Here is a 15,627-nt window from a genome sequence, read left to right as displayed (position 1 = left end):
GTTAAAAAAATATTTTCATCCAGTTTTTCTATTCTGTTTGCCTACAATTATTTGTGGACTCCATGTGGGTAAATATTATGATGTTTATTTTATGAAATTTAATCTAAGTTATATTAACGCAAATGTTAATAAAAAATCACCAATTGGCTCACGTGGATAAATTAACGCTGGTTTACATTAATTTTCGTTGTCAGCAAAGTCCATTTAACGAACCAGTCGAATGAAAATAATACTCAACGAAAATTCATTCCAACAAAATGACCCAGTCGAATGAGCCCATGTTTTGCAATAACCGCTACAGTAAGACGCATGCGCACACAACGGTAACCGCAAAAACAACACACATGGAAAATCTCTCAATGTTCTGTTCTGTCACTGCAACCTGGCCTAAGCTAGCTTAGGCAACCTACGTTTTAGGCTTTCATGTTTTCTTTTAAGATTTGAACGTTCTTACTTAGATTTATTTTACGTGTCAAACAATCTATATTAAGCATCGTGAGGGCACCGAGGCCAAGGCTTCAAAAGGGCAGGCAAGTAGTGGCCGTCGTCGTGCTTCATTTTCAGGGGCACCAAGGCCAACTGGGAGGGCACCGTCGGCAATGGCCGCGGTAAAATTCGAGGCCTGTAATTGTCTCCATATGTTCGCTAATTAATCACCATAATTTAGCTTACACTTATGCATGGAGGGAGCACTTAAAATGTACAATTAATCATTTCACTACCCAGCAAACCCCAAACTTTATTCATGTATTACATAAATAGTTTCATCTTGCTGTACTCCAACATCAATGGCGCATGTTATTACAACCAACTTACTGCAGACCATTTCCGGTCACACATTACTCTCCATAAAGCAGCACCCCCTAGTTCCGTCACCTATGGATAACACTTAAAAATGCAATTAAAAATATTGAATTGCTCAAAAAGAAATAAAATCTAAATTATAAACTTCCACGATACATGGATTTATACAATTTAATTTCCTCAACCACAATCCATTCATTTAACAAGCTAATTTAAGGTTTATTTAACTGTACTTTCCAAAGTATCGAAACAGTATTGTTTATGTCTTAATTAGCAAGAAAAATATTTTGTCCATTAAATGTGACAGATGTGATTCCTACAGTAGTTACAATGTGATCATTCTTTGACATCAGCAGCCTCCAAAATAGACTGTAACCAAGCTAAGTTTGTAGAAAGACATGTCCAAGATTAGCATAAAGAAGATCAATAATTCTTCAAGATCCTCACCCATAGGCAGGGTCATTGACCAGCACTGACCTTGTGACCTTAAATTCATACTAATTTTCTCAGTAACCTCTTCTGAACTTTATTACATTTCACGATGAGCATACAATACAGCTCACAAATTTCATAATGGAAATCGGCAATTACAAACCATTATGTTCAGTGGAGTATGATCTATGTGATTTAACTGTACTTTGCAAAGTATAGAAATAGTATTGTTTATGTCTTAATTAGCAAGGAAAATATTTTGTTCATTAAATGTGACAGATGTGATTCCTAAAGTAGTTACAATGTGATCATTCTTTGACATCAGCAGCCTCCAAAATAGACTGTAACCAAGCTAAGTGTGTAGAAAGACATGTCCAAGATTAGCATAAAGAAGATCAATAATTCTTCAAGATCCTCACCCATAGGCAGGGTCATTGACCAGCACTGACCTTAAATTTTCTCAGTAACCTCTTCTGAACTTTATTACATTTCACGATGAGCATACAATACAGCTCACAAATTTTATAATGGAAATCGGCAATTACAAACCATTATGTTCAGTTGAGTATGATCTATGTGATTTAACTGTACTTTGCAAAGTATAGAAATAATATTGTTTTATGTCTTAATTAGCAAGGAAAATATTTTGTTCATTAAATGTGACAGATGTGATTTCTACAGTAGTTACAATGTGATCATTCTTTGACATCAGCAGCCTCCAAAATAGACTGTAACCAAGCTAAGTGTGTAGAAAGACATGTCCAAGATTAGCATAAAGAAGATCAATAATTCTTCAAGATCCTCACCCATAGGCAGGGTCATTGACCAGCACTGACCTTATGACCTTAAATTTTCTCAGTAACCTCTTCTGAACTTTATTACATTTCACGATGAGCATACAATACAGCTCACAAATTTCATAATGGAAATCGGCAATTACAAACCATTATGTTCAGTGGAGTATGATCTATGTGAGGGCATGGGGAGAACACCCCTCCTAAAAAAGGCTTACTCACCTCAGGCACTCCATTTGAATTAAGTAAATATTTAAAAAAATCACTTCTTATCACATTATTTTGAAAGCTAATGCCCCCTCACTCAATCATCGAGCATCTCCACTTGACCTTTGCACCCGCTGTCAGTCGCACCGGTTAAAATGATAACATTCATGAGCAGTGTTCTAATGATAAGGTATGCTCCATCAATGATTCGCGCACTCAATCTTAAAGTTTATCATTTTATTCATGTTAACATGTTACAATTTTCTATCAGTGTTTTCCACAATTTTAACAAGTCAATGGTCAAATTTAGTAATTTGCATATACAACTGGTAGTATAATTGTGATTTAAACTATTTTATCATTTGCATGCCTTAATGGAATTATGTTAAAAATAGATCGGCCAGTAATAGAGCATTTTCCCTGTTCTTTAATCTGAATACGAATAATCCAATTTACTGCGTGCTACATTCTTTAATTCAAAGTGCCAATAACATATATTAGCATGTTACCATGGTTACATACTAAATGACCTTTCTCTGACCTCATATAATGAAAGTTAGCTTATCATCTAACCAGAAATTATTTATTTTTTGCTGAGTCATTTACTAAAATATACATTAAATACTTTTTTTTTACTTGTTATAATGCCAAATTGACAAGATTTTAAAGATCTTCAGACTCAAGTTTCATTAGACATGGCCGACGATTGAACTTATCAGGGAGAATGGCAACGGATTTCCCAAAACACAGATCGTTACTCGCTAATACACAGCTCAACTACTGTACTCTAATTTGCATTCTGACATCTAAATGCAAGCTTTTCTATGAAGCTCTTTGGGTTTCTATTCTATTTAAGGATTGCAATTATGTATGAGACTGAAACATATAAACAATAAAATTTTAGTAGGGACTGAAACATCAACATAAATATTTGATGAAACACTGTATGCATAAAAAATTGTTTATAATATGAACAATCATATACAAGGCAAAATAGACACTAAGTAAATCAGGTGTCATCCATTACTTTACCATTTTCACAAGAATACAATACGCGATGAGGGAAGGGTCAATGCGTATTCTTTTACGACAAAATAGTGATCTCAAAATCAAGACGTTATCAATACACTCTTTTATAAGGAATAGGGAGGGAGGTCAAAAAAAGAACTTTTTGTATTCTCTTGAAAAAATGGAATCCCTTTACATAGAAAGAGTTCATTATTTGATTTTATGACAAAGAATTATCAAACGACAAAATTAGTGGTATGAGAATTAGAAGCAACTTACCAAAATAGTAAATTTGCCACTATGTAATTCTTTACTAAGTTGTTCTTCTGTTGGAACTATTTGTGTTAGACATTCCTTGTGTCTCAGTGCCTGAAAATAACAAATTATAGACTTATAAACAAAAATACAGTTCTCATTTATAACCAGCCAACGTATGCACACCTGAAAGGTATTATTTGTGCCCAATACTCAATGAGAAAACATTACAAGATAATATTCCAAAATACAAAGTTAATCAATTCAGATTTTTTTTTAAATGTTTTTAGCTCAACAGACAGAATATTTTTAAAAATGTATAAATCATTCAGGAAAATGTTCAAATGTTAATGACATTATAAATGTGATGCAATCTTGAAGTAGGGCACAGGTTATCCATTCCCTTTACAAGTAAAATATTAACCAATTTCAATTTAGAAATTCATGTAAATTTTGAATGAAAATCCATCATAAATTCAAGTCCATTGAACAATGGGTACCCATACTGTATACAATATTTCATATGGAATTTTGTTTTTCTTATAATCATACATTAAAAATGTTAATTTTATTTTCATATGGAATTAAGTTCAAATTCAGTTCATGCTTTTCTTGCAAATTATTTCAACATACTTAAAGTTTATATATAGTAACCATAATTGATAAACCATATTATATATTGAATATTAATATATTTTATAATCAGAGTGCAATTCAGAGAAAATTCATAAATATTATAATTAAAACGTTTCAGGTAAAATCTGATTTACAGATTCCCTTAAAAAAAATACAAACCAAATTTTGATTGAGGAGCAACAGGGTTAAATTATAATTAACATTTAAGTTTGGGACTAAAAAATATTCAGCAATTTCACATGTATATCGTTTTCATGCTTACCATATGGTTTTTAAAGAGTTCCAAGGCTCTCTTGATGTCAAATTTTCGTGCCATCAGAAAGCGTACAGCTATATTCCAAGAAACAGGAGCAGCACCATAATTTTCTCGTGCCCGGTTTAAATGATCAAGAAATATTTTTGTGGCCTAGAAAAAAAAAAGAACTATTTAATAAATGGTATAATCTTTCAAATGCCATCATCAGCATTCTTGTTATAAACATTTGAATCAACTTTATCATCCTCATTATCTCATCTTCATGATCATCATATTATGTATATTTTTTGTCTCTTCTCATCATCATCTTGATATCTCATCACCTTCATGATCATCTCATCTTCACAGGATCATGCCATCCTCTTCAAAATCATCTCATCATTTCCACAAACATCTGTTGTCAACTACAGCTAAATTCAATAATAACAACAACGAATTTTCAAATAATTTTGAATTTTTAATAAATAATAAATAAATAAAAAATGACAAGGGACAATGAAGACAACAATAATAATTAGACCCCTACAACTCAACTATTGAAGGCACATATAGTATATTTAAAAATGTTATTATAATTATTTAAAAAAAATATTATCACTTCCTCATTCAATTCAATTTTACGAAGTTATGGTTTATTTATTATAAATGATTTCTTTATATCTATGGAATTTGTTCAGTTAGGTTCTTTACTGTCTATGTAGTGTGCGTCATAAACACCAAGATCATGATAGTCTCCAGGATGTGGTTTATTTATCTTCTCAAGTATCACAGTGTTAACAAGGATGTCAACTAATTGTGTACGGAGAATTTTCCTGGTGTATATTTATTCCTTGGCCCTTTGTGATATCATTTTTATCACTCCATCAGAATATCCTTCTAAATTTGCATCCTTTATCAATAATTACCCATAGAGGTATCATCAGGTGCTTCACACAGAAGGGTCATTTAATAAGAGGAACTAATGGATCAAATCTAAATGGAAAATCCTAATGTACAAATCAGGGGAAAACGTCAAATCTCACAATATTTTTAAATTTGTTTGGCAAAAGATAATGCTGAAATGAAAAATACTGTATTCTGTCTGTGAAAATCTAAAAAAACTTGAGGATCATATTAATTTCTAGCCACCATAACTATATATAACATAATGTTATTTCATTATGGATTGTCAAAGATACTATACATTCTTCAATATAATAATTATATTTTATAATTGGAAACTTTAAATTAAAAAGGTATACTGTACATGTTCCATAAAAAATGTTGATCATATGTCGTCATTATTTGCCAGATTAAAAGGAAGAGAGAGTCGAGCAAAGCATAATTATGTTGGAGTTTTATGGAGTATAAAATTTCACTTGATTTTATTCTTCGGTTGCGATTTTAATGACCGAAACTTTCTGAATGTTCAAATTTTGTCTTCAATTGCAAAGAAGATTTATTGTAAAGTATCAAATATAGTATTTATGAACCAAATATAATTTATCTTCTTCTGTAACACTAAATTAGCATACAGTAGACCCACTTGAAAGTGAATTATATAGAATTCTTTTAAGAAAAGAGGAAATACTTCTGTAGTAACTTTGTGGTTTGAGTCCAGCACATCAGAAAAGTGATTTACAATAAATTGTGGTTTTGTACTTCAACATATCACCTGAGTTCCACACAGGTATTTCAACACTACACCTACACTTGAAAATTCCAGTGATAGTATGGTAGTACCAAACTATAAACTGGAGGAAATTTAATTATTGTGCCACAAAAATACATATTACTTATATAGTAGAAAATTGTATAATAATAGGTTGTATAACAAAAGTTTTATATTACTGTAGACCTAAATAGAATATTAAATAGTAATTAACTGAAGCATAAAAAATTTAACAAAAGATGAGCCAGAGACAAATTGTTTGTATAATATTACAGACATATTAATTGGTTATATTTTAAGCCGTGGTGGCTACTGCAGTATTGTAGTAACTGTACTGATAAGATGTCTCTAAATCATTAATAATACCTACACAGTTCCTTTAAATATATGCAATTCAACATTTTTTAATTTCTAATTTTTTTGATTGAAATCTTGGGTTGCTATATATTTCTAAATTCTAACAAAACCAATTAAAAATTTGTTTCATTATTCCTTTTGAATTATTATCCAAGGTTCACAATGTCTAGAATTTCTGATTCAAACCATTAGAAGAGTGTGGGCGTATCAGCCAAGTAGAGCGTTTTCGCATGAAAATGACTCAAAAGTCGCAGGGAGGGCTTATTCACGAATATGGGCAAATACCTGCATATGGCATATGTAATTCTCATGCTTATAATATAAACATTGCTTCCTTTTCGGTTAATTTTAATAGGCAAATAGAGGAAGGAAATCAGAAAGGAAGGGAATTACAGCCATCTCTGGCATTACTTATGCTGTATTCAAGGTATTAGAAAAACTTTCGCTTCAAAGTCATTGTTCTGTTTTAAACGATCTATGGGATATCGAGTACCATCTGGTAAAGAGGCTACATACTGTCTGGCTTACTGTAAATCAATTCTCCATTCATTCTATAGGACTGTTTACAAGAGTACATTTTACCTGATTAAAGGATATGTAAAATATACATTATACATTAAGTAATTTATGAGGATTTTTTTTTCTAGTTCTAATTTTCAATTGAAAGATAAAAATAAAATAATAACTTAAATACTTAAATACACTGAGTAAGATAATGATATTAAATATTCCACTTCCAGAGTTCTCCCTCTAATTAAAGACCACCTCCAATTAAAACCACTTTTGCGGTCCCATATTTACAAATGTCTTTTAACTTTAATATTTCAAAAGCTGCTAAACACCATGGAAACCAGTAAAGTGGTCTTTAATTGGAATGGGACCTGTAATATATTTTATCAGACAGTTTCAACTGTAGGTGATTCAACCTTTCTGGGAAAAATTCCATACACCATTTACCTTTATAAATAAATATATCGTATTATTAGAATGTGACACAGTGTGTACAGCATTGGGCTTTCAATCGAGAGGTTGTGGGTTCAAGCCAGACGATTGTCACATTGCAAGTGTCCTTGGGCATGACGCTTTACCTCATTTGCCTGTCTTTAACCAGGAGTACAAATTGTGGGAGATGAATGATTTACAGTAGAATGAAATTTACAGTGATGATCACTTTAAGAAAAAGCACTGAACATAAAAACACTATCAATAAAAGATAATATTTTCCCTAAATATTTTGTATTGGCTGGCATTATTACAGTAAATGTTATTACTACATTTAATTCATATAAATTTAAATACTGCATTGGTAAAAAATACCATGTTCTGGGGTTACTCTAACATATTTTTTTGTTTAGCCAATTGGCTAAAGTCAACATTTTTTTTTAAGCCAAAATTTGACAAAAATTGTTAAAAATCATTAGCCAAAACTTGCTGACAGGACATGGTGTCCAACATGTTCGACAGTGGAGTCTGAACCAAGGGGTCGAGTAGAGTCCTGCCGGGGCGGATCCAGTGCTGTACAACAGGGGTTGGGGGTGGCGATCTAGACAACACTACTCTGGTGGGAGGGGGGTCCTACAGTATTTTTTCTCTCCCAAAAACAAACCTCAGACACATTTTTGGGAGAATCAATTACCTATTTCTTTTTTTTACTTTCCAAAAAAAAGGGGGAGGGGGTGGTTTCCCCTAAATCCACACCTGCCTCGATGAGGGTACCAGAAAAATCTTGGATAGGTTCAGGGAGGTGGGAGAGATAACGTTATTATTTGATAGGCAAATTGATATTTTTAGCACACCAATAAATGAGGTACCTGTAATTTGAAAGTTGGCTGAACATGTAGGCCTATCACAAAAGTTGAAAAAATTATGTAGGCCTAGGCCACAGTATTTTCTTTTTAGTTTTGAACGATATCAGGGATGGGGAGTTTTACTGGACTACAGTATATTTAAAATTGGCTTGGGGCACAATCGTCCACACCAGTTTGGCCTGATCGTATGTTACAAAATTGTCACCACGATAAAATAAATAGCGTACACGATCTAGGCCCTAGGCTAGGCTGGCCTTGATTGCGAAATTACTCTCTCTACAACACAAGTATGTACACCGTGTAACAAAGTGACCCACGCGGTGCATTAATAAATTATTTCACAAATTATTTAAATGCATTTTACATATTTGACGATAACACGAAATCACTGATTGAATTATTATTAACGATACTAGGATATATACTCTTTCGATCACTATCATATCGCATCGGCCCTCATGTTTTTGTGGTGGTGCCTTCATGTTAGTCTACGTCGTACAGCCGCTGCCCTGCATTTACCGTGTTAAAATAACAATTACAAATAAAAAATAACTTGCGAGGCATGCAATGACATTTGCAGCAAGACTACTCATACAACAACACAAATAAGCGTCGCATGGAGTTAGCAAAAAATGGAGCTCAAATGAAGAAAAAATGATGTATTTTAGCAAATATTTAAAACTTTTTATTTCATTTCATTAGGCACGAGGGCCAAGGATATGCCAATAAGTGAATTTAATCACTGTCCTACGTGGCATGTCCATTTAACAACAGGGGACTTAATAGACCAGTACACCGGGGTAACCCCCTACTCTTCTCGAATGATGTACCGGGTTCTTTAAAGTGCACACGAGCCAAACGCGTACACTGGGCCTACGGTTTAAAGTCCTTATCCGAGAAGACTTGTTCCACCACCGGAACCACTGGCGAGTGAGCCGTTCGAACCAGCGCCGATATTAGAGCTGAAGGTTACGGTGCCCCTGACTTAACCGCTCGGCCAATCAACTCGCCTATATGATTTTAGGCTTTCGCCAAAATGGCTAAAGCAGTTGATTTTTTCGCCAATCCAAAATAGTTTTCGCCCATGGCGATTTGGCGAGCGGTTAGTGTGAGCCCAGATGTTTGATTGTTATTTAATAATATAATACTGTAATATGATTTAGCTATGGTGTATTCTAATATTATAAAATATATATATTCGGCACAAACAAAATTACCAAAGGGGCAAAGAGCCTAACACTATATGTTGGGTATCCTTTAAGGATTCTTCATTCTGGGTAAAAAATGTTATCCAAAATGTAAGTACATCATGATTTTATTAACTAATAAATCAGTTGTTAGATGTTCACATCACATTTTAAAAGCAGAATGTAGACTATACCCTTTTAGGTAATAAATTTTAATCATTCTTGTCAATCAAAACAACTAGAAATCAAAATAAAATTCCTACAATCAACATCCACAACAAATTTTGCTGGTTTTGCAAAATTAAGGAAATAAGAATTTGTTTGCTTCCATATGAAATCCACAAAAATCAAACTTAATATTAACTTTATCCATTTAAACTAACATCTGCACATCTTTAGAAACTGAATTCCTTCAACATAACAATGATGTGCTTTTCCATTTTTATCAGAGTGTTAACTTGAGTGTTTTATCTTTCAATTGTGTTGTCTGGTTTAGTAGTCTCAGTGTAAATAATAATAAGAAACTTGATAAAATAATTGCAAGTAAAATAATAGGTAAAAACGTAAGTGTTATAGACGAGATTCATAAACGTGATGTGATTAACCAATTTAAGAAAATTATGGAAGAAATTTCACACTCATTGAACAATGATTATGTCAGGTAGACCCATCCATTGAAATACAAGATTGAAATACACGATGCAGGAAATCTTTTGTTCAAAATTCAACTCATGTTTACAACTCAACTTTTCAGAGATGTCTTTCATGTATATTATTATTTTTTTTAAGTGCAACTAATTCTTTTTTATTTATTTCACACTGTATTATTTATGTATTGTTTTAAGCATCAACGAAACCAAATTTCATGTTTGCTTTGTTTGGTGGTCAGAACAATAAAGTTTATGCTATCTTATCTTATTTCAATTTCATTTATTTATTAGTATTTTATTACTTATTTTCCAGATCGTTACAAAAACATCACAAAACCTAGCACTATCCTGGCAAGTTGTCAAAAAGCAATAAAGTTAACTGTGCAAAGACTCTCCAACTGGTACTAATAAACAGAAACAAACAGGGCTCGGTAAACATAAAAAGCAAAAAAAAAGCAGAGAAAATTCACAATCACCAAAAAGAAAATATCAGTAACAGAAGTAGGGATCTCATCCCACATCCTTGGGAATGAGATAAAAACAGAATAAAAACAGAGTTTAAAAAAGCATTTGTACGGGCCGTCTAAAAACAATTTTCTCAGTTCTACGGACAGCAGGAACAGGCAACAGAGTATCATCAATTAGAAAGTCTGACAAGAGGCTCTTGGCAACGCATTTAACACGAATATATTTTAGTCTATTGAAGATTGTGGGAGGTTGTAAGGTACAGTATTAATAAGTATAGTATTAGACGCCAAGTTAAAGATGGGCCTATACAATGGGGTCCAACAATAAGAGAAAAGTAAATGTGCAAAAAAACTCTGGAGAATGTGATTCCAACTATCATGATTCTATTCGATCATAATCTATTTGTTTATCTCCAAGAAGATGAGAAAATAAAAGTTTGATTCATAATGGTAGGGGTAGAGGTACAGTAGAAACATAACTCGCAGCATCATTGTCCTGAATTATGTATAAACGTGGTCTGTGCTTACCTTGCTACCGTAAAGAGTCACTTATAGTAGTTACATGTTTACATCATTCGACAATGGGAATCCAATGTTTAAGGGCTGTACGTTAAATGAGGTGGTTGAGGTGGTTGTACTGTAAGTACAACAAATCCAGGCATAGTTTTTTTAAATTCGGGAGAGAGATAGGATGTAAATTCGGGAAACTCCCGATCGAATCAGGAGGATTGGAACCTTTGAGAATGTCATAGAATAAATGCCTCCTTTAATAAATGCCCCAAAGCATAAATTTTCTTTCTATATACGCCCAATGACTGTGATCAAAACTAATAAATGGTAATACCGTAATAATAAATAATTTTGTGAAAGACTACTATTGAATAAGCTCTATCGTTCATACAATAACACTTTTGACAATAATTTTGTGTTGTGTACACTTCATGAAGGAATGTCTATTAAGTATTTGCACATAAAAAGTAAACGGATCAGGTGCGATTCATGAATTGCAGGTAGGCCTATGTAGCTGAGATTGAATATCTTCTCCGATAGGTTTGGGTTACAACATTAATATTCGGCATCAGCTGCATACCTGTAGTCCATTGAACACACCTGATTCAACTTCCAATTAAAAATGCACTTCGCTCAAAAAAAAAAAAAATGCATCTCGACATACTGGCTTGCTTTCAGGGTATAGATAGGCCTAGCCTAGGGGCCTAGATCATACAGACAGTATAGTAGTACTTAGTACATTACGTAGACCAAAGCCTCTATGGAATGTGTACGGCTTTGGCTCTAAATCTAAGCCTAGTCAGGCCTCTACTTAGTAGGCGTATTGTAGTCTAGGCCTCAGCCTATGTAGGGGTTGGCTGTCATGGCTAGGGCTAGGGGAAAGAAGCTAGGGCAAGATAGGTAGGCTAGGCCTAGCCTAGGCCTACTTAGCCGCAAAATACTTTGTTTTGACTGAGCAATGGGCACTCCACTGGCTGGGCACTGGGCAATGAACATACCACTCTAGCGCCAGTAACTTACGACAATATTTAAATATTTACAACTTAATAAATATATATATATAAATAGAAATATAATCAGCCTTCCACGTTCCACTCCACAAACCTCCAAACAATGATAAACAACTCATTATGTACCTGTTCCTCTACCGGAGTCAAGACGGCCGCCATCTTGCCTTCAGTTAACATCACGCATGCGTGGATTATAACCTACTCTTACAACAAACACACAGGAGGCCTCGGTCTTTTCCGTCACCGTTGACGTCTTATCGTTGCTATTTCTTACTCTTTGTGTGTGAAAGAGGGAAATTCTCGTGGATGAATAGAATACCGCAATAATGTCTCCGCCTCCTTGCAAACACCACCGGTCTCTAAGCCTCCAATATATGGAATGAGTAAATACGTTAGAAACTTCTTTTCCGGAAACGGCACGTTATCCGCATCCCCTTCAACTGCTGGTTTTTCTTATATTAACTCGGAAACTCCCGCTGAATTATTCGGAAGCCTAAACTCGTAAAATTAGAAATACAGTATAAATAGGATAGTATGACCTGAGTCGGTCAAATGTGAATCGATATCCAATCTGATGTCTCGATCTCACATCTCCCACTGAGACACATGATACAGTCATTACTTATGGAAAGTGTAATAGCTGGACATTCTCATCCGTATCTGTACAGGTCTCCCAGCCTTTGCTGGGCTATAAACCCTTAAAAAAAAATTTTAAAAAAAACCCCATAAAAATTGCGCGCGAATCGCACAAACAATTTTTGTGTTTTTAATTCTAATTTCGTCGGAATTGATTCAAACTTTCTTTCTCTTCTTTCCCTCCCTCTCCCCTCCATTTTTTCTCATATTTTTTCTGCCCCCCTTCCCCGCCTGTTACGCCATTGTGTCTAATTAGAGGCCAAAGCTGCTAGAGCAAATAAAAGACCTTCCCAAAAGTGGTATTTAATTTGATGGAGACCTTCTGTATCAATCGCTGGCCAAAAACGAGGTTCCTCTGCTAGTATACATGTCATTTATTTAGATCAATAACTATGGGTATGTTACTGTGGGCCTAAATAATGTATGTATATTCAGGTTAAGAAAGTTTACACAACACTTTCAAGAGACGTATTAAAATAGATTATAATACCACTTGGCGACCCTCTCTGCATGGTGATAAATCATGTGAGTGGTAGAGTTGTAGTACCACTTACTCAAATCGTGCAGCAGTACCTATGTCATGGAGTCAACGTTTTTGACTTTTTCTTTTCTAAACTATATTTATTTAAAAAAAAAAAAAAAAAAAAAAACACCACCCAGAATATCAATCCCTCCTCGTGTGGCCATAGTAGATGTGTAAGAAATAATCATATAAGGTAGAGATACATTTTGCTGTCTTGTGAATTGCGTAACACAGCGCTAAAGTTTAAGAGGGCGGACTTCTAAAATATCGCTATAGCAGAATTTACTAGTGAAATAGAAGGAGGAAATGTTTCTGCTTTGAATCTTGTTAAAAATAACAATAATTCACTATAAACATTGTAGCGTAAGTCGTGTCAGCGTGAGCAAGATTAATTACATTTTGTATTACGCTTTATAGACTTGCTTCCATATATTTTTTTAATATATAAATAATTTTGCTCACCCTCAAAAATGCGCGCGAGCGGCGCAAAATTTTTATTTGAGTTTAGGGCATATGTTATATTATGGCCACACACGTTTTTTTTTTTTTTTTAAACTGAATATAAGCATTTTCATTATGGCTTTATTTATTACAAACATATTCTTTCACCATCATTACACATTGAGGCCCTTCTTTTAGGTAAAACGATCTATCTTAAATTTTATTTCTTGAGTTTGGGACTATTATGTGTTTAAATAACTTATAATGCTAACCCTAAAATATCATACAAAATACGCGCGAAGCGCCCAAAAATTGTTTGTGTTTTTAATTCTAATTTAGTCGGAATTGATCAAAACTCCCTAAAATGTGTAATTTTTAGCGGAAATTGGCCTACTTCAACACGAAATGCGAAATTTGAGATTTTTAGGCACTTTCAGGGGGTAAAAAGGGCATCTTCAAGGGGTGGGGTAAGATTTTCCACAGACGGATGTTCCCCCCCCCTTGTCCCCCCGGTGCTTACGCCACTGCGGAGAATATCTGGCGGCTTAGATCAAAGGAGCTATGGACACTTTTTAAAGTGGAGAAGGGGTTGCAGGGTGTTGTGAGTCTGGTCATTATGATATCTTCCTTTTTATTTTTGTATTTATTTTTCTCTTCTAATTTTCTTTTCCTTTATCCTTTCCTTTTCTTTTCCCCTTCTTTCTCTTTCCCTCTCTCTCCCCTCTTTCTTTCCTCTTAATACCCAGCCCGGTAAGACGGCTTGGTCAGCCCGGTAAAAACCGTCAGGGGGTGGGGGAAGTCTGCCCCTCTGCGCCCCACCCCACCCCTCCTGTTACGCCACTGACAATCTCTGCAGTGAATGGTGTTGGATAATGAATCGTGAACTATGTATATACCGGATGGGTCCTCCATACCTGAAGTCTTCACGCAGAAGGGGAGGGTAAATCTCACAAGTTATCGACGGTGTCCAGGGAGATGAGGAAATTTGTAAGCTATGGGCCGCACACTATGAAAAGTTGTTAAATTGTGTTGAAAGTAATAAGCAAATAGTCATTGATAGAAATAGCACTTCCGATTATAATTCTTCTCATGTTAACCCTGAGATTATTATTAATTTTATTAATAAGCTTCCTACTGGTAAAGGCTCGGGTCTGGACAAGCTCTTGAGTGAGCAAAATTTAAAATATTTTTGTGATAGAATTGCGGTATTACTCTAGTGATACTCAATTTGCATTTAAGTCGAATCTCTCTACTGACACGTGCATTTTTATTTTTAAGCAAGTTGTTGATTACTACAATAGAAATGGAAGCCCAGTTTACTCTTGTTTCCTATAATCAACTTATTTTGCGAATTAGCTCCCCTCAACTGATCTTCGAGCCCCCACTTCACCTTATTAGGCCAGTTAAATGAAAATACTCAATCGATGTGCCACCAAATCGTAATCAGCCTTCACCATGCCCTCACGATGTCACCGGGGACGTAACTGCCAAAAAAATATTTTTTTGGCGGGAAGGGATAAATAAACAATCAACAAACTACTGTACTGGTATAGGGCTAGTATAGGGCTCTATGTGTAAGAGGCAACACACTTAGTAGAAAGTTTTCTTTTTGCTCTGAAAATGTAAAAATGAGACTATTCAGATCTTATTGTATAAGTATGTATTGTTCTGCCCTCTGAGCTAATCATACGAAAACAGATCCCTTCAAGTTTGTTATAATAACTCGCTCAGAATGTTGTTAAAGTTGCAAAGCTACTGTAGCGCCAGTGCTATGTTTGTTAATTGTGCATTCCGTCTTTTTTTTTTTTTTTTTTTTCGAATTTATAAGAAGTTCAATTTTTAGCTTTCGTAAGCGACAGCTCTCCAGCAGAAACCTGCTTGTTTCCACTTTATGTAAATATGTGCTGAGATTTTCCAAATTGAATTGTTGGTGGACAGATCTGCTGTACTACGCATTTTAATTATTAAAGGTTCACAATTGTGTGTGTGTGGGGG

At 34.3% G+C, this 15,627-nt stretch overlaps 1 protein-coding gene across 1 annotated transcript in view; it reads right to left on the bottom strand.

The window, feature by feature from the left end:
- LOC117109751 (tyrosine-protein phosphatase non-receptor type 9-like) overlaps positions 1 to 12,516 on the bottom strand; it is a 34,312-nt gene extending 21,796 nt beyond the window's left edge. The window contains exons 1-3 of the mRNA XM_033252164.1: positions 12,159 to 12,516; positions 4,399 to 4,542; positions 3,525 to 3,614 (exon numbers count right to left, since the gene is read on the bottom strand). Of these exons, the coding sequence (XP_033108055.1) occupies positions 3,525 to 3,614; positions 4,399 to 4,542; positions 12,159 to 12,209 (285 nt within the window). The 5' untranslated portion in view covers positions 12,210 to 12,516. The remainder of the gene's footprint in view (positions 1 to 3,524; positions 3,615 to 4,398; positions 4,543 to 12,158) is intronic.
- Between the last annotated feature and the right edge of the window lie 3,111 nt (positions 12,517 to 15,627).

The sequence above is a fragment of the Anneissia japonica genome, unplaced genomic scaffold, assembly GCF_011630105.1.
Source record: "Anneissia japonica isolate Jap-2015-1 unplaced genomic scaffold, ASM1163010v1 scaffold1511_len2985839_cov193, whole genome shotgun sequence".
NCBI lineage: Eukaryota > Metazoa > Echinodermata > Crinoidea > Comatulida > Comatulidae > Anneissia > Anneissia japonica.
The sequence above is the reverse complement of the archived record's forward strand: the minus strand, read 5'-3'. Positions and strand labels throughout refer to the sequence as shown.